The 27773-nt window shown below is 53.5% G+C and overlaps 1 protein-coding gene across 1 annotated transcript; it reads right to left on the minus strand.

Annotated features, from left to right (window-relative positions):
- Positions 1-927: 927 nt before the first annotated feature.
- SLC13A5 (solute carrier family 13 member 5) lies at positions 928-26595 on the minus strand. Its single transcript, XM_055580085.1, has 12 exons — positions 26195-26595; positions 21307-21435; positions 20907-21043; positions 18393-18580; positions 17211-17376; positions 15407-15529; positions 11486-11695; positions 10406-10506; positions 9255-9373; positions 7145-7306; positions 4229-4366; positions 928-3099 (listed from the first exon to the last, which is right to left on the minus strand). Exons 1-12 carry the CDS (start codon positions 26294-26296, stop codon positions 2974-2976), a joined length of 1701 nt encoding a protein of 566 aa, XP_055436060.1. The 5' UTR covers positions 26297-26595; the 3' UTR covers positions 928-2973.
- Between the last annotated feature and the right edge of the window lie 1178 nt (positions 26596-27773).

The following is a 27773-nucleotide window of genomic DNA, read 5'->3' on the forward strand; positions in this document are numbered from 1 at the left end:
TTTTTTTTTCCTCCTGCCAGACTCATATTTCGTAGTAGGTAGATATCTCTTGATTTCAGGAAACATAGGCCAATTTCCCAAGCCCAAAAGATGCATCCTAATGGGTCTCATGGTATTCCAGTTCCCCTGTGTCAGCGATTGGCCTCAATGTGGGCATATGATTTAGTTCTGGCCCACAAGACATAAAAGGAGGACTGTAGGGGCTTCTGAGAAAACTTTTGCTCTCCTACTAAAAGCAGAAAAGGCAGTAGCCACCATCAGCCCCCATCCCATATGCCTGCCTTCAATGCAAGTGTATACAGGGTGAGAGTCAAGCGACAAGTGAAGCCACAGTATCCTTAAGATGGCAGAGTGGATGGTCAAGCCCGAGTCTTTGGTGGCCCAAGTGAGCTGCTGGTCCCGTGCCAGCAACTGTCTAGCTTCAGACTTCTTGGTGAGTAGACATTAGATGCCCTTAATAGGATGGCATCATCAGCTCAATGGACATGAGTTTGAGCAAACTCCAGGAGATGGTAAAAGACAGGGAAGCCTGGTATACTGCAGCCCACGGGGTCACAAAGAGTTGGACACGACTGAGCGACTGAACTGCAAATGCCGCTCTTATAATTTAAGTCACTGCCAGCTACGTTTCCTCTTACTTGCAGTTGAAAGCAATCCAGATCGCACTGGCCACAAGCGTTAGTGCAACTCCAGCCAAGTTCAAGAGAAGCTGTTTAACAACAGCCTTTGGTCAGCCTCCTCGACCTTGGAACCTGCTCTCCTGAAGCACCACCCAGCTTTCTTATCATTCCTCAATCAGATGGAATCTCCCCACCCTTTCCCCCACGCCACCACATCCTCCCCCATCAGCTCGGCCAGTCTTACTCATCCTTCACTCCCCACCTTGGATGACCTTCACTGACCTTGCTCACTTACCACCAGGCATGCATCCAGTTGACCATACTGATCATTTATTTACTAGTCACACTTGTGGTGGCCTGCTGTAGCGGCGGCACTGGGCCCCGCAGGCTGTGCAAGTCCTTGGAGCCCTCACTGTGGGGGCAGCGGGGGAGGGCAGACACGTCCGCAGCAGCAGTGTAGGGAGTAGTGATAAAGGGGTGGTGCGGTTTCACCTTGGTGGGAGAGCAGCTGGCCCATTTCCACGGTGCTCTCTCCAACCAAAGGCTTTGTTTCTTCTAGGGCAAAGACCAGCCCAATCTGTTCTGAGAGAGCTCTGAGCCCTCTCAGAGGAGGCAGCAGCAAGGGGCTCTTGTTGATGATCCCTGAGCAGGCAGGGCCTTGGGTAGACCTGCTCTTGGTCACCCACCTTTCCCTACAGGCCCTACAAGGCCAAGGCCCTTAACGGCTAAAGGAAGCAGCAGTGGACATAGCGGTGGCAGGTCTGAATCAGAACCTCAGCCACCACTAACTGGATGTGTGACTACTGGACACGATGTGGCCTCTCTGAGTCCCAGTACTAATGAAAGACAGAGGAGGTTAATAACACCTGCCCATCTCACAGGCTGCAGCAAAGATTGAATGAGATCGTTAGCAGGGTGCAGGGAGGCCTGGCACGCTGGAAGTGGGCAATGTGTGAGTGTTCATTCATCCACCTGCCTCTCCTCACCCCACCGTCCTGCACAGAGCAGAAAGCCAGAGACAGCCTGGTGCACCTTCCACTGGAGACAGGACGGTCAGGACTCACCCCACCGCAAGGAACCAGCTGTATATGCTTGGCCCTCGGGTAGAGACAGTGGGGGTCTTTAGGTTCCCAGACTTTCTCCTGCTCTGAAAAATACCATCAGTGGCGCAGCACAGGAAGGAAAGAAAACTGGGTTGTTGGGCAAGAGGACAGGACTCTCACGCATCTCTCCCCGAGGTTCTGAGGGTTCCCAGGCCACTCTGGAGTCTTGGTCCCACAACTTCAGGTAGATTCACGCATGGGCAGGAGCTGTCTGCTCGGGAACCACTGGGCGCTGCTGGTTCTCAGCGATGCTCTGTCCGTACCAGGCTTGGCTGCCAGGGCCAATCAGCAAAGGGAGCTTTCCCCAGAGGAGCCCAAACTCCAGCCTGACAGACAGACTCTGAAGGAAGCCTGCTCTTGGTGGTTAACAGCTATCCATCCCCCTACCCCTGCAGGTGAGGGTGGACCAAGGTCTCCAGCTATGGGCCCAAAGGAGCCTCTGTGTAGTATGACCACTGCCCATATATAGTGTGACCCCAGCTGTCATGGGGTAGGAAAGCATCTTCTGGAAGAGACAAACTAACCTGCCGGGGAGGATCCCAATAAATGTCAGCCAGACCACGAAGGGGTCTGAGGAGGTGTCCTGCAGAGCTGGGGAGTGGGTCTAAATCATCAGTTACAGTTGAGCAGATTACAAGTGGGGTGCAGCAGGCCGTGTCATCTGGCAGTTAGCAACTCAAGTTCCTCATCCTTACTCCCAGTGGTCCCAGGAGGCTCTCGTTCCCACTCTCACTCTAGCAGTGGGAAGCTGCCCAGGACCAGACACTCCGTCCCTGGGCAGTGGACTGACCCCTCCTAGTGCCAGGAGGGATCCAAGGCAGCCTAAGGAAAGCTGGGAGAGGCACGGGGCCTGGAAGTTTGTTTTCTCACCTCCCAAGCTGGGATCTGATTCCCACGTGAATGACAAGTGAACCCCAGAGTCCAGCCCCGGGGGGCCAGCTCGAGGCTGAGTGGGGACAGGACCCTGACCATCTCAGAGGTGATGGCAGGCCCCCAGCAAAGATGGACACCAGCAGACTCATGGCAGGCTCCCTTCACTTCAGAGCCTACCCTCTCAAAGCCCATCCCCAGCTGAGACCCCAGGCCTGGAGGAAGAGTTGGCCTGTCGGCTGGGTCTCCGTAGGGTGTGGGCATCATGGGGTCACTTTGGGACATGAACCCCAAAGCTCTGTGGCAAGTCATACTGGAAGGTTCAAGAGTCCTTGGGAGGGTGGGGGCCGTGGGCATGGTCTTGCAACTCTTCCAAAGTCTCAATGTGCTGTCACATTAGCCCAGTCAGGGAATTGATCCAAGTCAAATATGACCCGTCCCCAGGTGTTGATGGCCAAAAATACACAGGTGATTCCAATGACGTTCATTGTTAGTCCTGTTTTCATCTGGAAAAGAACAGGGTCAAAGTTAGCACCCTTGGGTCTGCCAGGCTGTCAGAACAAATGTGAGTGGGACACGGGGATCCGTGCTCTGGAGAAGGGAACCAAAGCTGTTGGTTGGACCTCCTGTCCCCAGGTCAGGCTCTGTTCTCAACCCACCCCCAGGCAGAGTAACTTCACGTCCAGTACAAGTCATCACTGCTCAAAGCAGCCTGGGAAACAGGCAGGACAGGCAGACTCTCCAGGCCCACTGGGACCCCTGGAAAACTGGGCCTCAGTGAGGCAAGCGAGTTACTGAGGAGCTCTGGTCCAGGGCTTACTCCAGCGCCTTCGCCCTCCCACAGACGCACACCAGCCTTTCCAGAGCCTGAGCTGCCTTCTTTGCGTGGTCACTAACCCCTGCCCTCAAACCCTGTGGCAGATTTTTCACTGGGGATCAGAATTGAGCCTGCAGTCCCTGGTTTCTGGGACTGCCCTCTGTGTGAGAATGCCCCATGGAGTCCCAAAGATACCCAGCGGCGGTGCTGAGATATGACACCTGACTGGGCCGGGGAACGGTCCCTCTTCACTGGCCGCCCCGTTTGCACACTGGCCTCTCCCCATTCTGCAGCTGCAGACCTGCCCTCCTTCTGCCAGAAGAGTCCCTCCTTTGGCTGCATGTTTCTAGGGCAGCATCTGCTCCTCCCAGGCAGTGGTGTCCCATCCCCAAGCCCCGCCTCCCACCCACCCGTCGCCACCGCCTCCATCTATAGCCTCTATCAGTCTCTTTGGCTGCCATTCGTCTTTCCCCTATTCTCAGCCTCGCCCCTCCTGACTCTCCTCTTGGGTTCTTGCTCATTTGTGAAGTCTACGTTGGCCATATGGGACCCCACCCTCACCCCATCCAAGTGCTCAGTGAAGGTTCCCCTGACTCGAACACCTCCAAATGGGAGATTCTGTAACCCACCTCTCAGCTTTGGGAGACAGAACAGTCTATGAAATAAGAGATGGTGTCAGAAAAGAAGAAAAAGTTGCCTATAAGTGCAAAGAAGGAATTAGGTCTGGACATTTGGTCCCAAACTGTTTAACATCACAGGGCATCCCTCAGGACCAAAGGATCATAGCTGATGGGAGTGAACAAAAGCGGCAGCGTTACCATGTCGGAAACCTTGAGGTGTCCATAGGAAAACACGATGGCGTTAGGCGGGGTGGCCACGGGCAACATGAAGGCAAAAGATGAACTCAGCGTACAGGGGATCATGATGTACAGCGGGTTGAGGCCAATGGAACGTGACTGGGGAAAAACACAGCACTGCAGGGTCACAGGTGCAGAAAACAAAGCTGCGGGACCATCAGTCTGAAAAGCAGTTCCCTAACATGCTAAGCGCGTTCCCGCCTCTGTGCCTTTGTCCTGCTGGGTCCTCTGCCCTTTGCCACACCTGGATAGTAACTCTGCTGGACCCTGAAGCCTAAACTCCCCAGCACGCCTTTTTGAACCCCTTTGATTCATTCAACATATATTTCTTGGGCACCTACTATATGCCAGAGACTGTGCTGGATGCTCCTGCCACCCATGTGTGCATGTCTGTCCTGATACAGGCAGAGGGAGCCTGGAGGGCAGGGACCATGTCTCTCATGTGTGTATGTGCCTCAGTATGTATGTGTTTCTATACACATTTGGGTTCATTTTGCATATGGAATTTGGTATCCATCTCTTTTACTCTAAAGCTTAAAATTCAGCCACACCTACTCTGTCTAGCACAGAGTAGACAGATGCTCATAAATATTTGTTGAATAAATCAGTGATATAATTTGTAATGTCTGTCAATATCTACCAAAATGAATAATTCATCATGTGGTTCTACATGCACTTGAGGGCAGACATAAACGCAGAGCTGTTCGATGCAACATTGTAACAGCAAAACACACAGGAAATGGTCTCAACAGCCATCAATAGCAGGATGGTCAAATAAAATACACATATACAAACAATGGAATCATCTGCAGCTGTAAAGAATTGAGTAGGTTTTACATTTTAGCAATAGAATGATCTCTAACATGTATGATAAGATTTAATATATTAAGGTGCAGAACAGGACTATGAAATGACATTTTTTAAAAAGAGACTGTGTGTGCATGTGTGTGCATTCTTGCATGTATGTGTGTGTGTTACACACCCAGAAAGATATCTAAGAAATTAATAATAGGAGTTATCTCTAGGGAGGAGGCTAGAGGGTAAGGGTCTGTATGCTGTTTGTATTATTAGACATTTTCCAGCCATGTGTATGTACACATTTGAAAAATTACATGTCCCCATTTTATGAAGTATCCTTCAAGGCTATGATTTTTTAATGACTTGATAGTATTCCATTGTATGAATATATAACTTATTTCACCAATCCCCTACTATTATGGAAGTATTTTTTATCACAATTCTGTGATGTGCATCTTTATGGTATAAACTTGTAAGCATCTCTAATAATTTTCCTAAGATAGACTCCTGAACATAAAATTCCCAGAGTCAAGGGGTGTGAGAGGGTTTCAGGTTACAGTTCCTATGAGTAAACAGGTATCGGAAAAGGCCGTGCCAATTGCATTCCTCTAGGATAACTAAGAGGAACCAGTTTCCTTCCTGGTTTCCCTCATGATGTATGCACCCCACGTGTCTCTGGGCCCACCTGGGAAGTCACCACCTTCCCCTTGCCCACATGTGGTGCTGAGCCAGGATTGTGAGGCCTGTGGGGACTCTAACTCAGGGCTTCTGATTCTAGAAAAGCTTGTTTCCGAAAGGCCTGACCACCCGCTCCGATGAAGACCCCCATTTATCTGACTGGTCTGGGAGCGAAAGCCAGGCCTCTGTGAGTGGAGGGAGCCCTCACTACCACATGGCCAACATCAAAGGGGGCTCCTTGGCATCTTTTCGTTCTAGGCCACCTGCTGAGGGGTGGGGGAGATGGCTCTTCCTAACTCTTCCATCTTCACTTGGAAAGAAAAGAGAAAGTCACTTGAGTTTGCTTTGTATACACATGGACACCCTGGCAACTGAATGAAAATTTACCAACTTCAGTCTTGTGCTGAGGCCTTTGTAAGTCTGTCCTCTGAACTCCAGAATATCAAAGGGTAGTGAGCCCCAGCTTCTCCCAGGCTCATTTCCCATCTACAGAGGGTTTCCATAGCCCTCATCCTATTTGACCCTCAGCGCACGCATAGGAGAAAGAACTTGAGTGATGTGTTTGGAAGATCCCGAACTTGAACTCAGGTCTTCTGACTCTAAAACTAGGCCTTTTTCTGTGCCACCTTGAGTTGGTATTGCCATGTGATGAGTAACAGAAGGAAATGCAAGAAAACATGGCAGTTGAGCTTCCTATACACTCTGCTTTCTTCTGAGGCCCAACTCAAAACTACGCTTGCCCAGAGAACACAGTTCTTTAGCCTGACACTCAGCACCCTCATTCACAAGCTCCCTAGGCTCAGTGCACACTGCTCCACGATACCTGAGCTTGCCAAGCAGGGGTTCTGGGAGTTTATGCAACCATTTCCTTTACATGGGTTTTGTCCATCTGGGTCCTCTGTGCCTTTGTCCTGCTGGGTCCACTATCCTTTGCCACTATCTAGGCCTACCTAAGATGCCACTACTCCATCTTTGCAGAACGTCCTCTCCCCTCCCACCATCCCCAGGCTCCAGTTTCCCCAAGATCTCTTCCTGGTGGGTTCCAGCCTATGGTGTCCCCTGTCCTGCAGGCCTCCCACCCACCTGTGCTACATTCTGAGAGATGCTGTATCATTCCCCCATGGCATCCTTGGTGCCAGCCCTGCCTCCTGAGCTTGAGAAATAATCAATTACATTTATAAACAAATTTAGAGCACCTGGTTCTTGCTGAGCACTTTGGGTCAGCATAGAGGATACCAAGAAGAACCAGCAAAGCACTGAGGGCAGGACCAGGGCCAGCAAGGGCTCAGGGACCTGGGTCTCCAAAGCCTAGCTAGGCTTGGGCCCCTGATGTCACTGCCTCTCCGGGGATCCAGTCAGCTTCCTATGAAATGATGACTCTCCCCCAGCCGAGTCACTTACCATGGAGGCAAAGATGGGCAGGAACAGAGTGGTGGTGGCCACGTTGCTTGTGCACTCGGTGAGCACAGCAATGAGTGAGGACATGATCAAGGTGATGGCTGTCGGGGACACAGTGTGCAAAGGCTCCATCTGCTTCCCCATCCATTCTGACAGCCCTGAAGCCTAGGAAGCACAGGGAGGGCAGTCACCACAGGGCTACTGGTTCACAGCTCCTCCAGAGCCCAGAGGGACCTTCATCTTTCTCCGAGGAGCTCAAACCAGACCTCACTTCCAATTCTCTTTCTCTGAACACGTACCATAGGTGCTGTCATCCATGCCCCCAGTTTCCAGCTCCAACCTCACTCTGCTGTCTCTGAAATCTGTTGTCTCCAGCCCAGCTGGTCTACTGTCTGGATTTCCACCCAGATGTCCCAGGAGACTCAACACGACCCAACCTGAATTCACCCTCTCTAGCCCAGAATCTGCTCCCCCTGGGCTCCCCAGCTCAGTGACTAGACTCACCCAACCTAGAAGGCTAAGGAGTCATCTTGGGGTCTCTCTCCCCCTTATTCTTTATGCCCAGTGACCATGTCACCCAAACAATCTCAAGTCCATCATCTCTTCTCAGTCTCCCACAGTTTTTGAAGCTCAACAGAATGATTTGAGCCAGAAACTGGGGAATTTCTATTTGGGGCTTTAGGCTGAGAATAGATTGTCCAGGGAGAGAGTGAAAAGTGAACAGATAAGAGGCTAAGAATAAAACCTTCAGGAACACTCATATCTATCGGAGAATAGAGGAAAAGTCAGCATAAGAGGCAGAGCAGGAACAGCCAGAGTTAAAAGTAGGAGAGAATGATGTCTTGGGGATGAAAAGAGGAAAGAGTTTCAAGGAGGAGAGAGTGGTCCATGGAGTCCAGTGTTCTGAGCCTGTGTTAGATGAAAGCTGTACAGCATCTACTGGTGTCCCCCAAGCCCCACCCTTCTTAGGCCTCCGCTCCAGACACCCAAGAGATTTTTCCTGAGTACAGATCTGACCAAGTCACTCTCTGGCTTCAGCCCTTCGGTAGGTGCCACCACTTTCAGAATAAAGTCCACACTCCTTATCTTGACCCTCAGTGAAGCAGTTTCTGGGAGGTAGCACCAGCCTTATTGTCTTCTGCTGTTCTTCAGCTGGATTATTTCACACTTACTTCTTTACTCGTGTGCCACTTCTTTCTGAAGAAAGATATGCACCCCCTGCCCCCGCCTAGGATGGGAAATCCTCAAAAACAGAGACTACATCTCAATCTCCTCCGTAATTCCTATGCCTGACCTAACATAGACGTAGTAGGAAGGTTTGATGATGAGTGAATGAGAGATAAATAGATGGATGAGTGGATGGAGAAGTGACTAAATGGATGGATATGTTCATCAAAAAAAAAAAAAAAACAGTTATGAACCCACTGCTCGTCAGGCTGCCCTAGATACTGAGCAAACAGCAATAGTAAGACCAAGTTTATCTATAACATTTTATTCCCAGATGGATGGACAGATGGATGAAGGACAGCAGCACCAAGGCGGCTTGTCCCCTCCCCCTCTAGCTCATTTCTTCCCTATTAGGGAAGGAGGGAGGGACGAAAGTTGCATTTTTGAGGGTATTTGCTTCCAAATGCTGTTCTTCTCTTCTGATGCCACTACATACCTAGCTAGAGAAAAAATTTCTAAATGGCAACTGTATCAACAAAAGAGGTCAGCAGGTAGATGAAGCAAAGGAAATGGTGAAACTATTCACAAAGAGTTGAAAGAAAGAGTTGCCTTGAATAAATGAAAGCAGAGATCATTATTCCCACAGCCCCCCAGGAGACTTCCCAGCGTCCCCCACCTCTCTTGGCTAACCACGATTGTTCACTCATCTCTGAAATCAATCAAAGAGTACTCTCTCTGTTCCAGGTACTATGCATGATGCAGTGTTTGCAGATGACAAGACAGAGGCACTGTCTTCCTGAAATGTGCAATTACGTGGAGGAGACAAACACAGAGGTTTGGGGTGCTGGGAAGGAGGGGTGCAGAGGCTCTCAGCTGCCCTCTTGGTGAAGGAAGAGACCCTAGGCAGCCCCCCACCCTGCCACCGCCCCAGCAGTGAAGAAGTTACCTCGCATCCCTTAGCCACAGCAAAGCCGCCCCCCAGGAGAAGCACGATCCCCCAGGGCACTTTCTCCTGGGCCACCTTCCAATTCAGCAGTGGGGGTGGATAGAATGGAGTTTTCCTTTCTGAGAAGAGACGATAAAAACACACACATACATTAGGAATTCCAGTGGTGATCCAGTGGTCAGGACCCTGCGCTTTCACTGCTGATGGCCATGGGTTCAATCCCTGGTCGGGAAACTAAGATTCATTCCACAAGTCGCATGGCACAGCCAAACAAAAAATCACACACAATCCAGAGCAGCATTAGCAAGAAAAAGAGATAAAAGTGATCTCATCAAGGGGGCATAAAAGCCTGCAAGGACAATGAGTACCATCTCATAGCTGTAAATCAGCTAAAATGTACAGTAATCACTACATCAACTGCTGGTAAAGACATGATATATTAACGCTATTATATGCTCTGGTAGCGTTATAAATTGGTACAGCCTGTTTGAAAAGCTATGTCCCAATACATGTTAAAAGCCTTTAAGACACATATACTCTTGTACCGCAGCACCATCTCTGCTAGAAATTTATCCTACAGAAGAAACACCTCAAAGAAAAAGCTATATATACAAAAGCATTCATTTATAATAATGAAACATTCAAAATAGCCAGAATGCTCCATAACCGGGGAATGGTTACAGCCCCCTGATACAATATAATGCCATAATTAAGAAAATTAATTTGAAGACTGCAACAGTAACAGGAAATGTTTATAGAATAACTACAAACAAAAACATGAAAACAAAATCCAACAGAGAAAACAGATTGAAATGTTTTGATTATAGCTATATAATATCTATATGCATATTAACAAAGACTGGGAGGGAGAGAGAAACCCCCGAAATACTGATGGCATCATGGGAAATCCCTTTCTGTTCCTCTTATAAAATAAATAAGATTGCAAATGCTTAAAAAGCAAGAGAAGAGGTCCTGCACTAAACAATACCCAGGGCAGTCTTGGAAAACACCCAGGGCCCAGACTCTGTAATCTAGCCAGGATTTTGCTACAGGGTGAGGTTTTCTCCCTCTTGGGCCCAGGGAAACTATGGAGACCCTTTGCTGCCAGGGCCCCAACCCAGATGAGTGGGAGGCTAGGACAGGAGACTTACCTTCCTCAGTCTGGCTGCAGAAGTTGAACTTGGGCTTCTGCGAAGGCATGATGAATAGCAAGATGGCCACAAAGATGGCCACAGTGGCATCGGAGGCGTACCTGGGCAGGGACAAGCACAGAGGATTAGTCCAGCTTGGCTGGAGTGACAGTCACACCACGAACCTGCTCTGTGTCTGAATGCTCCTACGTGAGGAAGCTGGCTCCTCTGAGAAAGAAAACTGATACTCTGGGACTTTGCTGGTGGTCCAGTGGCTAAGACTCTGCGCTCCCAATGCAGGGGGCCTGGGTTCAATCCCTGGTTGGGGAGCTAGATCCCACATGCTGCAACTAAAGCCAAATAAATAAATAATAAAAATGAAAAGAAGAAAGAAAAGAAGAAAATTGATACCCCAAAGGCCAAGATCAGGGGTGCTGAGATAGACTGAATCCAGGCTGGAAACCAAGACGCCTACATTCTTGGCCTGGCTCTGCCACCGTCTTTGAGTGACCCTGAGCGACTCATTTCCCTCTCTCAGCCTGTGTTGCTCTGGAGGTTAACTTTGTGTGTTCTTCTCAACCAGATTTTCTGGATTCTGGGGTCACCAGGGTGACCACAAGGACTCTGGGGCGACCCCAAGCAGACCTTCAGAATGAAATAAGGCATTAATAGGTGGCTATCTCTCAGACCACATCTTCTGCCTTTTCTAGGATATGCATGGTCTCAACTTTTCTTCCTTTCTGATCACATAACTTAGCCAGAAGAGAAACTCCATATCTCCCTCTTGCCAAGTCTCTTTCTAAAGAGGCTTCTGGACCCTGGGTGTGCGTCTTCAGAGGGACTCATCCGAATCTGGAGAAAGATAAGAAAGGAAAGACGGCAGAACAGAGACTGGGAAGCCGGAGCACTGGGAGCCCCAGCCCTCGCCCAACAAACTTCTATCACAGCCTGGCTGCCCTGAGGGACCACAAGAACACATCTGTGAGCTTGTTGGGAAGACTGGTGAGACAAAAGCAAGTCCGGAAACCAACAGAGCGTTCCAGAACTGGATGGCAGAAAAGGAGGAGAGCCACGGAAGGTGCTGCCGGAGGAGCCACTTACTTTGTCTTTCCCTCTGTCCAGGCGATCGACACCCAGCCGGGCATGAAGCCGGGGTCCCGGGTGAACCAGAGGCCGACCAGCAGAAAGAAGCAGAGCAGGACGTTGATCTCAGCGAAGGAGAGGGGCCCCAGCTTTCTGTACTCCGCCCACAGCACCTCGTGGGCAGATTTCTCCTCGCTTTTCTTCTCCAGGCTGCAGCCCCAGGACAGACTAGAGGAGGCAAAGATGATAGGGTCGGGGGAGCGTGTTGGTTAGCCCAGGACTGGCTGAATGAAAGTGTGAATGCCGGGCAGCAGAACGTAATAGAAAGCCGCAGCGGGCTGCTCATCACCAGGGGGCCTTGAGCAAGTCCCTCCCCACTCCACATCTCTGTCATCTGCCCACTCAACTTCACAGGACGTACTGGCAAAGTCTGTTTTGTGTGACCAGCATATGCCCCAGGCTGCCCCCAGAACTGGAGGGTGCCCCCAAAGGAAGCCTGAGAAGGCACTGGTCGGATGGCCAGTCTAGATCAAGACTCAGGAAGAGAGGATGGCCAGGAAGGTGGGAGACTGAGCGAAATGGAGTGGAGATGGACAGGAGCAGAGAGGGTAGAAACAAGCAGAGTTGAAGCCACCGCTGGCAAGGGCGTCCTGGCCGGTACCAGTTGCCTAGAGGCCAGCTGCTGCCATTGTCTAGGGGACGCTGAGAAATATGGAACCAGCTCGCGGTGGAGCCAAGGCCCCCTTGCAAGCTCCCTGTCTTCCTTCTCCCACTGTGGCCTGGAGCTTTCAGTGGTACTGGCATGCCAGTTCCCATCATCAGGTGGCTCAGGAGGACACAAAGAACAAGGACAGGTCCCAGCAGACTGGGTCAGGCAGGAGGAAGGTGGGTGCTTATATTCCAAGGAGCTGAGGTGTAGGATTAGGGACCCAGCAGACTCCGGGGGCTGGAAGTGAGTGTGGCTAAGGCAGGGGGAGAAGCCAGCCAGGTCCTGCTCTTGGATGGGCTCCCAAGGGACCAGGGCCCATTGGCCAACACACTTGCCCGGGGCACCCTGCAGCACATCTCCCTGGGGAGGATACCTAGCCTTGGGGAGAGCCGATTGATTGGAAAAGACCCTGATGCAGGGAAATATTGAGGACAGGAGGAGAGGGGGCAATAGAGGATGAGATGGTTGGATGGCATCACTGACTCAATGGACGTGAGTCTGAGCAAACTCCGGGAGATGGTAGAGGACGGGAAGCCTGGCGTGCTGCAGACCATGGGGTCACAAAGAGTCAGACTCGACTGAACAACTAAACAACGGAAGTCTTGGGGAGGGACTGGCTGGGGCCGCTGGCACACAGAATGCCGCCGACCCTGAGGAACCCATCAGCCTGAAGGTGGTGGCAAGGCCAAGTTGATTGTCCCTAGGGAGTCTTCCCTTCTGGGAGTCCTTCCTGGGACCCTAAGTCAGACTTCCAAGGAGCACAGGAGTTGCGGAATAGGTGCCGAGGTGCTGAATGCTGGAGCCAGGGGCGGATGCAAACCACCTTTAAGAGGGTGAGAGCCAAGCCCGGGGATGCGGCCTGGCCTGGAGCAGGGGCTCAGGGGTGTTTGGACATTTCCTCCCGTGGTGCTCAGGGGTAAGGAGAGGACGCGACGAGGATGGGGGCTGGGAACTCAGGTCTACACAGCCCGCCAGGATCTCCGCTTTGGACAAGAGGCCAGGCCATTTGTCCCCAGGGTCGCCCACCAGGGACACCTTCTAGATCAGCCAGCAGGGGGATGGCTCGGCTGGGGTGGGAGGTGGCCTCTCTGTCCTCGCCCCCGTGGCATGAAAGTCTGTGTTCTACCCGCCACTAATCTACTGCCTCCTGTAGTTCCCAAGACTCTGGGGCTGGGCCAGAAGCTTCAGCCTTCCAGAACAGGATAAGGGGGGACTCTGGTAGCTGCCCAGCTCTTTTCTGATGCTGGGGACACATCCTGACAACACAGCGGCTGCAGACTCTGGGGGCAGCATCATCTATTCAGTTGTCCAGTGCTGGCCCTGCCGTAGTGGTGCCGCCAGGCCTTCAGGTCCCCCTGAGGCTAAGCGTTCCACGCTTATCTTTGGGTTAATCCATCTGGTGACCTCTGGACTGGCGTGAGAGAAAGGCGGGTGGATCCAGCCTTCCTGTGGCAGCCCTGGAGGGCTGGGTGGGTGCACAATATCCTTCTGCAGTAGAATGGCCTTCCTCGAGATGCTAATGAACTGGGTAGACATGCTGCTGGAGAGGCCAAGGGACCCCGAGCCCTGGAAGAGGTCCAGGAGAACCCTCCTCCCTGACTCAGGGCTTAGCCTTTTAAGGAAGGCTGGGTGTAAGCCAGCAGCAATATCCCACGAGTCCCGAGGGGTCCTGGGGTGAGCTGCGGCCTCCTTGGCTGAACAAGGCCTAGGAAGCTGCCCATAAACTCTGGAAGATCCATTTTTTCTGAATCAGGCTGGAGGGAATGGCCCTGACATTGCTCTCCATGACCAACCAGATAAGGATTCAAGCTGGGCAGGCAGGCGCCTAAGGGAGCAGCTTCCCTTTCACGAGGGGGTCCGGACACGGGGCAGGGTGGAGATGTGATGGAGGCCTAAGTCTACCTTTATGTTTTTATTACAGCTGCTCTGATTATGGATAGAGTTTGTTGTTGTTGTTGTTTTTAACTGTAGTTTTCAAAACAATTCCTCCTTCAGAAAAAAAACTTAACCAAAATGCCCCCTTTTCCCCATTAACTCACAGGTGTTCGTGGCCATCTTTGCCTTTCATCTCTGAAGTCTCCCCTCTCCTGCCACATAGGCCTGTTTTTCACTGTAGCTCAAGCTCCTTGTGAATTAAAGCACAGAGCACGCGGCTCACGGAGATAAGTCCGTGCTTTTAAAAATGACAGTAACAGGGACTTCCCTGGTGGTCCAGGGGCTAAGATTCCACGCTCCCAATGCAGGGGGCCCTGGTTTGACCCCTGGTCAGGTAACTAGATCGCACATGCCCCTATGAAGATCCCATGTGCCACAGCAAAGATCGAAGAATCCCAAGTGCCATAACTAAGACCGGGGGCAGTCAAATAAATAAAAATAAATTTTAAAAAAATTTGAAATGACAACAACATCTTGAGGTGTTTGTCAGCCACGCGTCATGGTTTCTGTGCAAAGCCTGGCTGCTGTCAAGGTTGACCTTGGTGAACCATGCCTGTGTGCTGGGAACCAGAAGGTAAACTTTGCAGAAGTGGCGTGCTTCTGGGAACGTTGTGAGCTTTCAGTAAATCTGGGCTTGGATTGATTGGGACGCTCTCAGGCCATCTGCCGTGACCTGGCCTAAAAGACACTTGCAGCCAAGTGGAAGTCTGTCCAGTCCTACACCAAGAGCAAGCACTCGTTAATTGCTTTGACTCGCGTTCAATGGCTCACCTGCTCCTTCTCCCTGGGCTGGGCGCTGGGCGGATGCGGGGGTCAGAGAGGACTTACCCGCAAGCCACAGAGGAGCTCAGGGTGAGGGGCAGTACTGGAGCATGACTGCAGGTGCCAGGGGATGGCGGAGGGGGGCGGGTGGGCAGAGCCTGGAGTGTCCAGGGAGGCCCGGAGCAGCGAGAAAGCTAGCAATCATCAGATTCAGAATGCAGGGGGGCAGGTTGGGGGGAAGCTGGGAAAGGAGTTGCCGAGGAACAAATGTTGGAACTGGCCTTGAAGACTGAGGAGGTTAGAAGGGAGGAAGGCAGGGAATGGCATTCTGGGGAGAGGGAACAGCATGTGCAAAGGCATGGGGAGGCAGAGGGGTGGCAGGAAATGGAGGGCAAGCCAGCAGGAGAGGGGCTGCTGAGAAATGGTCAGAACCGGGCAGGAAGCACTCTCTGGACTCAGTTGCTGAGCCAGAGGGGTTTGCTGCAGGGCCCGGCATGGTTAGACCCACTACTGTGTCACTGTCTCAGACTTACTCGAATCTCATGTACATGAAGCGGAGCCACAACCAGGAGAGCAGGAGCATGATCAGCATGTTGGGGAAGGCGAATCCGAACCAGGAGGCGAAGTTCACGATGTCTTTGCTGTCCGGAAATAACCTGATGGGAGAAGCGCCAGTCCGCCCACCTCTCCACCAGATGCTGGGCCGGGAGAGGGGGCAGGCCAGGCCCTCTGGGCAGAGGCTGAGCTACAGCCGGGCCCCTAGAGCTGGCCTGAAGCAGGGGCCCCAGAACATAGCCACACACAAGACATGCCTGAGGTGTGACCAACCAACCCTCCTAGGGGTCCAACCAGCTGAGAAGCTCGTGAAAAGCAAGGCCCTTCAGTCCAGAAGAATACACCTTTGTACACACATAACTGGCCAACAGTCCAGGGGGTCCATGGATTCCTCAGAATCACCCTGTGGGTGTGGGCTTTCGCAAGAGAAGGGCCCCCTTAAAAGATCAAATCTCAAAAGCTTCCCAGGGTGGGATCAGACAATGTTTCCTGGGGGCTAGAAGAGGGTCACTTCCACCCCCAGCCCCAGGCATTGATCCCTTTAGCCCAAGAGTGAAGTAGCATAGAGCTTCCCTGCTGGCTCAGCAGTAAGAAATCCACCTGCCAATGCAGGAGGCATGGGTTTGATCCCTGGGTCAGGGAGATCCCCTGTAGGAGGAAATGGCAACCCACTCTAGTATTCTTGCCTGGGAAATCCCATGGCCTAAGGAGCCTGGTGGGCTACAGTCCATGGGGTTGCAAAGGGTCGCACACGACTGATGAACTCAACAACACAGCCACAGAGTTTTTCTCACTCAGCGCAGATAGGCAGCTTTGCCCAGAGGAGCTCTGGGGAGAAGCATAAGGCTGTCATTACAGAAAACACTTGCAGAAGCAAAGCGGTCTGCTTGTTCCATCTCAAGTGTCCACCCTGCCAGGCTGCAGGCCTGCCTTCCCACCCCCAAGCCTCCCTCTGCACCCCTGTCCAGGGTGCTTTTCTGCACAGGACAGGCACCACCATACTTCTGTTCCTTCTCTCTGTACCTACTACGATTTGTACTTATCTTCATTAACACATTTACATGACCCATCAGAACTCTCCAGGCATCTGCTACCCTCAGTTGCCCTCGAGTATCCCACTGGCAGGCCCCAAGACCCTCTCACTTCTGTGATCCCAGCCTCACAAGACCAGGCACAGAACTGAGTCCTCAGAGCCTGGTTCCTTTCTGGTCAAGGCTGCAAAGTTCCAAACAGCCCCCTGGTCCACCTGGAGCCACACAAGGGCACACATCCCCTCAAGGGCAATTAGAAGGGCCATAGTGAGTGAGCCGGTGAGGCACCAGCTGACCTAACCGCTAACCTTCCCCGACGTCATAGGACCATCATCATTAAACAGCAAGGTTGTGAACCAGCTTTGAGGGGAGTGTCTTTAGAGATGTCTGTTTTCTACAAGTTTTAACCAAGGACCCTGCTTCTCAGACTATATTGTCATTTCCCATGACTGGCTCTGGGTTCAATCCACATTCCCCTTCTGAGCAAGAATCCTGAGCCCGGGAAAGAAAGCTGGGGCTTGCCCCAGGGCGAAAAGCAACCCTGTCTGTGGACATCAGCTCCCCCGCTGTGGGGTCCTGAGTGTGTGCAGGGGGGCTGGGCCACAGAGGCTGAAGGCAGCCCATCCTCCCTGCTCTGACATGTCCCCCCAGCCCCAGGGCCCAGCTGAAGAGGAGGCAGAGGTGGGTGGGCCCCTCCAGCCCCGTCCCTCTCACCCTGTTATTGTCCCCAAAGTCATGGCCAGCGACTCACTCTTGCATCTGGCCCAGGAGCACCACGTTGGGTCCCGTCCCAGTCAGGGTGGCGGTGCCTCCGATGCTGGCCGAGTAACATATGCACAGGGTCATGGCCTTGCACACGTTCTTCCTGTTGACCTCCTGCTGCCTCACAGAGGGACCTTCCAAAGTCGCTTGGTTCCCTGTGGTGGGCATACCGCCATGAGCTGAACCAGCCCTGGGGGCTGCCTGCCCAGCTCCAGCTCCAGCTCCAGCTCCTGACCCAGCTGCTGACTTGAGGCTCTGGGCATGCCAGCTCTGCTGGCTCTTCCCCCAGGTTTTCCTTCCTCAGCCTCAAGCCCCAGGCTGTGGTCTGACCCCATATGCCACCCATGGTCAAATCCCATGGCTCCTCAACGACTCGTGCAAAAACTCAGCAGCTTCAGACACACTCCTTTCTTTCCTGCCTCCTTGCTCTCACTCAAGATGTTCCCTTCATCTGGAGGGAGTGGGGGCAGGTGGTAGTCCCAATCCATCTCAGATGTCGTCTCTTCCTAGCAAGGCCTCTCCCTGTTCTGCGCTTCCTCCGTGTCTGGTTTATGGCATTCTGTGGTCTCTCCCAAGTCAAATGAACTGTCTGAGGGACCTCTTGACCCCACCCCACCAGGCTCTATGAATCTGCAGTACAAGGGTGTCTGCTTCATCTCTGCAGCCCAGGACCTGGCCCAGGGTCTGGTCATCAGCACAGGCCCCAAGAGGCCATGCAGGGCCCTGGGGATGAACAAGGCAGAGGAAAGACACAGGCACGCTCTGACTTCCTTGAGCTCAGTGTCCAGTGGGGAAGCCAAGGTGTGACCACCAACCCCAAAACCTGTGAGAACAGAGTGGCAGACGGACTTGGCCTGTTCAGAGGAGGCCTCCCTAAGGATGAATAGGGGTAGAAAGGATTCCAGGGCATCCAGTAGGTGCTCAAAAGATACCCAAATGAATAATCATATCAACATGTATTGACTTCTGTGATGGCAGGAACAGATGCGGGGGGAACTTGCTGTAAGCTCCACGAAAAGATGGAACTTTCATATACTAATCACATTCCTAAAAGTTAAGAAAACAGCATTTCAAAGTATTTCTCTATGTGCTTGTGAAAAAAGAGGGCTCCAGAAAGCAGGGAGGTGGCTCAAGTTTTTGGAAACAGAGACTTCCCTGGCCAGGGGCTCACCTGGCAGCTCGCCGGCCTTGCCCTTTTCTGCCAGCTCCAGGGTCCCCAGGCTGGCCTCGGATGCTGAACTCGTGGCCTCCATCTGCTGCAGCACGGCCTCCACGATGGGCACCATCATGGCCGTGGTGGCCGTGTTGCTGATCCACATGGAGAGAAAGGCCGTGGCACACATAAAGCCCAGCATCAGCCTGCAGAGGAGGAGCAGAGAGGAAAGCCAGAGAATTCCCCACCCCCGGCCACCCCCCGACCCCTAGGGAACTAGGTCTTGCCCCCTGCAGGGACGCCAGGGGCCAGCACCAGGGTGCAGAGGCCTGTTTGGGACTGGATAGTCTAGGAGTGATGCCGTGTTAATACCTCCCTCCCCACCTCCCTCCCTCTGCCACTCTCCACAAACATTACTGACATCTACTCTGCTGGCTACTGGGTCACCATGAGGCCAGCTCTAAGGAGCTCACAGCCTAGCAAGGGAAGCACAGGCATGCAGCTGGCGCCGGCACAGCGTGGAGTTGGCCCTAGTACAACCTAGGGGCGCACAGGAGGAGCAGTCCCAGCTTCCCATTTCTACCTGGAGGATTCCCAGCCCCCCAGATCCTGCTCCTCCTGAGTTCAGAAGGCCTGCGTGGAGTCAGGCTTCCAGAAGGGGAAGAGCCACGAGGGGCCTGGGGAAGGAGGACCTCCCTCGTGGCTAACTCCTGCCCCACCTCTCCACTCACACACTGTGCCCCTCTCCACTCTGCTGCAGATCAGAGCTCCAGAGAGTACTCAAAAAACATGTTTCCTTCCTGTATGGCACCCCACTTTCCACCTCTGTCCCCGCTGAGTCATCTGCCTGGAAAACTCCCCTCATGGCCCTTCAGAGCCTTCAGGCAGCACCCTTTCTCTGTCGCCCCCCCCGCAGTGGACGCAAGGTAGGGCTGACCACACCCTCCTCCGTCTTCTCTAGGACGCTCCTCCCTGGCTGGAGACAGAACTGTGTCCACGACTGCTCCATGAGCACAGAAGTTCTGATTCTTCTCCATGGGTCCCGCACACTTGGCACAAAGCCAGGAGCAGAAGGCATTCCAGGGTTGGGGGGCAAGAGGGGGTTGGCTGAATGGAACTCAACTTCTTGGTCCCCACGCCCTTCCGCAGTCAGGCCCCTCTCCAGGACCACTCATTTATTCACCTGAAGAAGGGTCTGGGGGCTGCCCTGCACTGTGGTTTAGCCAATGTCCCTACAGGTAGACCTCATGGCCTCATAAGTACAAAGGTTGGAAGCCAGGCTTAGAGGAGGGAGCAGTGACCGAGGGGAGCAGAGAAGCGTGAATGAACATCTTGGATTTGGTGTAGGAGCAAGGCACTCCAGCACTCCAGAATAAGGTCCATCCACTGATGGAGAAAAGCTTCCCACTCAAAGGATTCTAGGAACAAGAATTCGGGGGCCTGCAAGGCCTCTTGTTTCTAGGCAGTCAGTTCTGATGTGACTCTGAAAACCAATCGCTGGAGGGGCTCGATGTCAAGAAGGGTCACAGGTCAGAGAGTCACAAGCCCTCACTCAAGAGAGCTGGGGTGCCAAGGGTGCTCAGACACTGGCCTCCTGGAGGGCGGGCAGGTCTCTGCCTTCAGGGCCCAGCACGGTCCTCGACACAAGGATATCGAAGGACAGACTCCCTGTGAACTAACCCACCCACCTTCCCAGGGCTGGGCTGGGTCACGGCATCATTTAGAAAGATGCATCCTGAGTTCCAGATTAGAGGGGCAGGGCGCCATCAGACAGGCCAGGTCCAATCCCCATATGAGGTCAGCAGACCATTTAATCCCTCTCTGCCTCAAATTCCTCATCTACAGAACAGAACATGGGTAATGAGAATAAACCCCAACTCTCAGAGGTGTGGGAAGAGTTAGAAGAGGTGATGAATAAGTCCCTGGTATCATGCCCTGGGCACTGCAGACACCACAGGGTGAGTCTGCGAGATCACCTCCATGACTCAGCGGGAATGGCCTGTGACTGGTGGGGAGACCTTGGAGAGGGGTGAGACCACTGAGTGGTGGGGGGAAGGTGAGGTGGGCAGCAGCTTTGCAGAGGGAATAGATGTGCCAGCTTTGGAGAGATGACTTTTCTACTTCCCCCTGAGTGAGGTAGTTGAGCCATCTCTTTCCTGCTTTCCCCCACACAACTCCTAGGGGTATCAGGTACAGCTTGATCCAGCCTCCATCCCCCTTGTCCCTGGATCCTGCAGCCTTTCCCCCAGGAAGTCTTCTGAACATGCAGGGACCCTTGAGGAGCAGTCTCCTCTAGATTCAGAGAAACTTTACCTGCTGCTGCTTACCATACCCCCCCCCCCCAGTTGCTCTCCCACTCCCACCATCCTTGCATCTGGCCTCCCTAGCTAAGATTGTAACATGACCCACCCAGGGGTCTGCCTGGCTGCCCTGCCCAGGTAAGGCCATGGTCAGCCCTTGCCTGTGAGTCTGTGGCACACATTCCCCTCCCCAGCCCTGGGCCTAACTGTGAGAGAGAGGAGGCATAATTACTGTGCAGGCTTGGTCCCCACCCAGAGGAGCGTGCGCAGGGCAATCCTCTTGTGCAGCTTCCAGTGCTCTACGGCCACAGCCACGATGAGACCACCAAGGAACAGCATGTTGGTATCCTTCATGTACTGGATGCTCACCTGCGGGTGGGCACAGAGGCCCCATCAGACCCGCCGGCTGGCCACACACTACTTGGGCTCAGGGCCACCCAAGTGCCCAGAGACAGGCAAGCAGAACAGATGCTGACTTCAGAGCAGCTTGGAGTGGGGATGGAGGGTCAAGGGTACATCCCTCTGCTAGAGAGAGCCCACAAACAGGGTAAGATCTGGTCCCCCGGATCCTACGCAGCTGAGAGCTGAGCTCAGAGGATGAGTCATACGGAGAGATGCTCTGGGGCGCTCACCTGCTTAAAGTCCAGAATCTTGAAGAGTGGGAAAAGCAAGGCAGGCAGCAGGGCGGTGATAGCCAGAGGGATGACTTCCGTGCACCAGTAGACGGCCATGATGATGATGACGTAGGCACACCTGACAAACTGAAGAGACAGCCCTGAGACCCTGCAAACTGCTGCCGTCTCGCCCCCCAGCCCAGAACACTCAGCGCGGCAGCGGGCACGCCTGCCTGTGTGCTCAGTCCCCTCAGTCACATTTGACTCTTTGCAACCCCATGGACTGTAGCTCACCAAGCTCCTCCGCCCATGGGATTCTCCAGGCAAGAACACTGGAATGGGTTGCCATGCCATCGGATTTGAAAAGCCAGCTCATTGGAAAAGACCCTGAGGCTGGGAAAGATTGAGGGTAGGAGAAGAAGGGGATGACAGAGGATGAAATGGCTGGATGGTATCATCAACTCAATGGACATGAGTTTGAGCAAGCTCTGGGAAATGGTGAAGGACAGGGAAGCTTGGCGTGCTGCAGTCCATGGGGTCATAAAGAGTTGGACAACCTCCAGGGGATCTTCCTGATCAAGGGATCTAACATGTGTCTCTTACGTCTCCTGCACTGGCAGCTGGGTTCTTTACCACTAGTGCCGCCCAGGTGCACAGCACAACTATCTTCTAATTCGATCTTTCTACTTGCATCACTCCACATTGCTGCTGCTTTTCTTTTTTTTTGCAAATCAGATCATATCACTCCTTTGTTTAAAAGCCTTTCTTTGCCTTCAGGACAGAAGCCAAATGCGCTAGCACTCTTTGGAGACCTTCTGCCCTGGAGCAGGCCCCTCCAGCCACATCTCCTTACTCCCACTTTGAGCTCCAGGACCCCAGAGCCATGGTGAGAACTGAGGCCAATGCCCCACCTCCCGCAGCTGCAAGACCCTCCCTTGGCCTGGAGAGAGTTCTCAGGGCTCAGCTCACCACTGCTCCTTGGGCATCTCCCCCTTCCTGCCCCTAGCCTGGGTCTGCACCCTTCCTCTATGCCGCTGCCCCCACCCCCAGCATGCAGCACACTGAGTTGGCATTATTTGTCTCGCCAGCGCCACTCCTGACCCACCCATTCCCTCCCCCGAAGAGTGCAGTCATCGGTGGAGGGCAGAATCCGTGTCACTCAGCATCCAACACAGGCCTGACACCCCAGGGACACTCAGCAAGTGCTGATTGGAGGAGCGACCGGCACAGCATGGGCTGTGACAAACACACCTGCGCACAATCAGTTTATCATCACCCAAGATAGCATGTGTTATATGCACGGAACATCGCACAAAGAGACATTCTTTGTCCGGATTGTGTTATCAGTGATAAAATACGAGCACCCCAGGACACCTCCCTACTCTGACACAGGGTTTCTCAACCTCAGCACTATTGGTGTTTTGGGTTAGATGGTTCTCTGTTGAGGGGGAGGGGCCTGTCCTGTACATGGCAGGGTGTGTGGGAGCACCCCAGCCTTCATCCCTTTAGATGCCAGTGGCACTCTCCAGTTGTAACAATAACAACAAAAGGTCTTTAAACGTTGCCAGATGTTGAGAAGAAGAGGGGAGTCAGTCAATGCTGGTGACACCCCTGGGCTGAAGGCAGGACAACAATGTGGTGAGAAGCCCAGCCTTTGACACCGGGCAGGCCTGATCAGTGATCTGCCATTGTGTGGCCTGCCTTGTCGTTGAGGTCAAAAAAGAGAAGTAGGAATGATCTGCTGCAAGGGTGGGCAGTGAGGGAGTGTGCTGCAGAGATTTCAAACACAATTGTTGAATCATTAAGTCTTTTGCAACCCAGTGGTTGCATGAGGTCGAAAAAGAGAATTAGGAATGATCTGCTGCAGGGGTGGGCAGTGAGGCAGGGGTGGGCAGTGAGGGAGTGTGCTGCAGAGATTTCAAACACAGTTGTTGAGTCACTCTTTTGCAACTCCATGGTTGCAAAACCCCACCAGGCTCCTCTGTCCATGGGATTTCCCAGGCAAGAATACTGCAGTGGGTTGCCATTTCCTCCTCCAGGGATCTTCCAGACCCAGGGATCGAACCCTTGTCGCCTGCATTGGCAGGCAGATTCTTTACCACTGAGCCACGAGAGAAGCCTCTTAAGCACAGTCATACTGTCTAAACTTCAGTCTCCTTCTTATCATCATACAATAGCAATTCTCAACAGTGTCTTTGATAAAATACTCCTCCCACTCCCAACCCTGGCCCCTCTCCCTGCTTGTTTCATGTCCTCACTTATAAATCAAGGATTGAAGAGCACCCATTCTAAACGTATGCCACATGGAAAGTGATGTTTTTATTATCTAAATGGCAGGTGACACGTGTAAGCAATTTTCCCAGACAGTTCCTGGAGGCTCCAAACGTAGCCAATAGAAAGCATACGAGACTAACTACCCCCTCTCCTCCATGCTTCTATCAGAAGGCTCAGGAGATGCCCCTGAATAATGTGCTAAGTCACTTCAGTTGTGTCCGACTCTTTGTGACCCCATGGACTGTAGCCCGCCAGGCTCCTCTGCCCATGGAATTCTCCAGGCAGGAATACTGGAGTGGATTGCCATGCCTTCCCGCAAAGTTGACCCTCCCTCATCTAGAATGCTCCAGAGGGTTGTGGGGAGAGCAGGAAAGGAGAGGTGACCTTTGAGAAGCCTGAAGAGAGGCTGGCAACCGTGCAGAATGAGATGGGTTCTAATTGCAGGTGGGAGCCTGGACCCCGGTGAGCTCAGAGCCTTCTCTGCAGCAGAGAGTATGACCAGAGAAGTACTTCAAGCTGAGCTCAGAGAATGGGTAGAAAAGTGGAGGAGAGATAATGACTATAAGGAAGCAAGGTGTAGGAGAAGAATAAAAGAAGGAAGCCTGCAGCAGAGAGAGTTCGGGGCACCAGTGGAGGGGGATTCACCCTAGGAGTCCTACCCTCCCCTTGGATGGTGCTCTCACAGCCTTCCCTGCCACTCTGCCCCTGACCCTGGGTTTCCTTGCAAACTTTGTGGCCCTGGGGGTGGGGGCAGGGAGCTCTTCAATGGTGACCAAAACAGAAGCTCAAAGGGAGAAAACAAGGAGACAGGGCTCCAGGCTCCCTGGCACCTGCCCCACCACCAGACAAGAGAACACAGGAAGGAGCCTTTGGAGTGACTGTCACTGATGGCTCCCCTTCCCTTGCCTGATTCTCCCTCCCAACGTAACACACAGACACGGACACAACCTGAGCTGGGGGTCCTAGCTCAGGGTTTCCACTGTATGTTGGCGGGGTAGGGGGCGGGTGGTCTTGGTCACACTCTACTGGAGCAGGAGGGTCAGCAAAGTGACTGTAGTTAGTCTGGGGAACATTACTCCCACCAGCAGGACTCAAATCACAGCTCCCTGCCTTACTCCCTCCCACAGCCGGTAACAGCCCCAAATCTCTTTCTACAGAGGAAATACTGTGGACCACAGTTGATGTGGCAACTGAAGAGCCACCCTTGTTGAACCTGATGTCCTCAGCCCATCACGGGTCTATGATCAGCCTACCCAAGGGCTCCTCCCCCACCTATGAACCAGCATGATCTCTTTTGGACCCTATGGCCACAAGATGTCAAAATCAAGCCTCCTTCCTCCATTGTACAGATGAGAACATCAAGGCCCAGAGAACACAGGGGCTTGGCTAAAATCACAAGGATGGGTGAAAGAGAAGTCCAGTTCTCTCGAAGCCTGGCTTCCTGATACCCAGTACAATCCCACTGCTCCAGTACTGCCTTCAGAGAGTCCCCCAAAGAGATCCTCTATTGCCCAAACTTGCCTGGGTTGTGGGAGGTGGGGGGAGCAGAGGTTTCCTGTCTGGGCTGAGAGTGAAAGGCTGAAAGAGGGAATGAGTAAGGAGCAGCCAGCAGCCACAAAAGGTTTCAAAGGGCTCGGGCCTCTGCCAAACGGGCCTCTCACTGCCCAGCGGGGCCTGGGCCAGCGCTCCCGGCACCGCCCCCATCCTGTGGCCAAGGCCATTCATTCTCTGCTTCCTTCCCGGGAGCCCTCGGAGGCCAGGGCTCAGACGCAGCTTCCCCGCAACCCTGGGTCGTGCCACCCAAGGCGTGAGTTCTGGGAACATGTCCTGCCTCCTGCCTCAGCCACAGCGGGTAGTGAGCAAAAGCAGGCCAACCTGACCTGCCTTTTCAGCTGGGAGCGGCAGCAGGACTCTAACTCAGCTGTGGCTTCCTAAGCTTCAGAGCTGGAAAGAAATGTGCATCATAGATAGGAAAACTGAGGCTCAAAGGAGGGCCAGAAGGGGACAAAGATAGGACTCAGGATCCCCTGGTGGCTCGGACGGTAAAGAATTTGCCTGCAATGCAGGAGACCTGGGTTTGATCCCTGGGTTGGGAAGATCCCCTGGAGGAGGGCATGACAATCCACTCCAGTATGCTTGCCTGGAGGGCTACAGTCCACAGGGTCACAAAGAATCAGACAGGACTGAGCAACTAAGCACAGCACAGGATCCACCAAGGTCATAACTTTTTCCTGTCTGCCCCTGAGTGGCCTCAGAAGCCATCTACAGATGGGAAGTCCCTAAGTGAAGAGACAGGAGCGAAAAGGAAACAAGTGCCCAAGCTCCCTGTTGGTATAGGTGACATTTAGGGACCCTGGGGTCCGGGTTATGCACCTGGGAGATTCTGAGCCTATGGATGGGCTGTGTGGTCAAGATCTGTGCTAATTTCTAGGTCTGTGTGCTTTGCCAAGACAGTTCTTGTTTCCAGGGATCTGTGAATCCCAACATCCATGCCCCTCAGAATTCCTTGCAGGGCACCTCCCACAGCACCCGGAGCTCCAGAAGGTGCGTGCCCCCATCGTCCCGGGTTTGCTGCCCCATAAGGGGCACCCGGCTCCCGGAAGCCACCGGGCTGCCCAGAGACACAACTGACCTTGGCGGGCATCAGAATGATGAGTGGCAGCAGCAGGATCGGGGTGAGGAACAAGATCACGAAGGACTTGAACTTGGAGACATAGCTCAGTGCCGAGGCCATCGCGGAGCGGGAACCTGGCGGGAGAAGCTAGAGAAGGGCAGCCAGTCGTTGCACGAGCTTAAGAAGGGGCCGCAGTCCAGAGGGGGGTTGGAGGGGGCGGCGGCAACTCCGCCTCCCACGACGGAGCCTCACCTCGGCCCCGGGGGCGGGGCCATCCCCGCAAGGTCGGTGGGACAAGCCTGCCCCCAACTCTGCCTCCCGGGCGGGGCCTGCGGGCTCCAGCGCTACGGGCCGGCGCTCCAGGAGGGGTCGGGTACCCGGCACCTCCTGACTCTCCAAGCCTTTCCTGCAGTGCCTTAGACAGGCGGGCCAGAGGGCGTCCCCCTAAGCGGTAGGGATCTGTCATTCAGTCTGGGCTTAGACGTTCGGGTGGCCCCCCGACCCCCCTCTGCTTCTTCATCTGCCTTTCCTGGGCCCCGTCTGGGTCCCAGGTGAAGGTTCCCAGCGGTTTCTGAGTCTTTCAGATCCATCTCCCCAACCTCTCCCTCCTTTTCACCTGGTTACTTCTGCTCCTCACACGCCGATCCCGGAGGGGTCTCCCGCAACGGCAATGACCCACCGAGCACCCAGCGCGGTCTGCTCCGGGGGCCTCTTCTCCTCGCCTCCCACCAACCCCACCACCCCCGTCGCGGTCACGCTCGGCTTCCCTACCCGGAACCCACCGCTCTGGGCACAGGACCCGTCCCCCGCGCCCACACCCTCTCCCACCCAGCGCATCCCCGGCACTCTCCAGCGATCGCGCAGGAGGTGAGCCCACTGTCCTCCGCTGTCCCAGTGGCTTTGAGCTGTCCCCGCGCAGCGAGTCAGAAGCCCAGCTGGCGCTGCGTCCGCGGAAAGCCGACTGAGCCCGCCTGAGCAGCTACTGTCATTCTACAGGGAAATGAGCGTCCAGAGAGGAAGGGACTTAACCAAGGCTGCACTGAGAGGGTCGTTCATTCCCTCAGCCGCCGCCTGCAGGGTACTGAGCAGCTATTGTGTTCTGAGCCCTGTTTTGTGTGCTGGAGGTACAAGGATGCAGACGCTGCCACCACCCCCAACTAGCACTTTTCTTCCTTCTCTGCCTCCCTGTCTTCTCATTCTGCAGTTTTCTTTGGAGGAGTCCTACCACTGTTTGTGGTTTAACCATAGCCTGCTCCATAGAGATTACTATCCTGTCTTAGAGGATAAGATGTCTGAAGAGGAGGACAGAGGATGAGACGGTTGGATGGCATCACCGACTCAATGGACGTAAGTTTGATCAAACTCTGGGAGATAGTGAAGGACAGGGAAGTCTAGTGTGCTGCAGTTAATGGGGTCGCAAAGACTCGGACACACTGATCCACTGAAGAACAACAATCCTTGGTCTTCCACCTAGCTCTGATGCCAGAGTCCCAGATTCTCCATACTTCCAACGTCTTCCAGTCTGGATGTGTCTCAGGCCCCTAAACTCATCACATCTTAATTCAGGTTCTCAAATCTCCTGCTGTGACCTCCACCT

This window comes from Bubalus kerabau, chromosome 4 (genome assembly GCF_029407905.1).
Source record: "Bubalus kerabau isolate K-KA32 ecotype Philippines breed swamp buffalo chromosome 4, PCC_UOA_SB_1v2, whole genome shotgun sequence".
Lineage (NCBI taxonomy): Eukaryota > Metazoa > Chordata > Mammalia > Artiodactyla > Bovidae > Bubalus > Bubalus kerabau.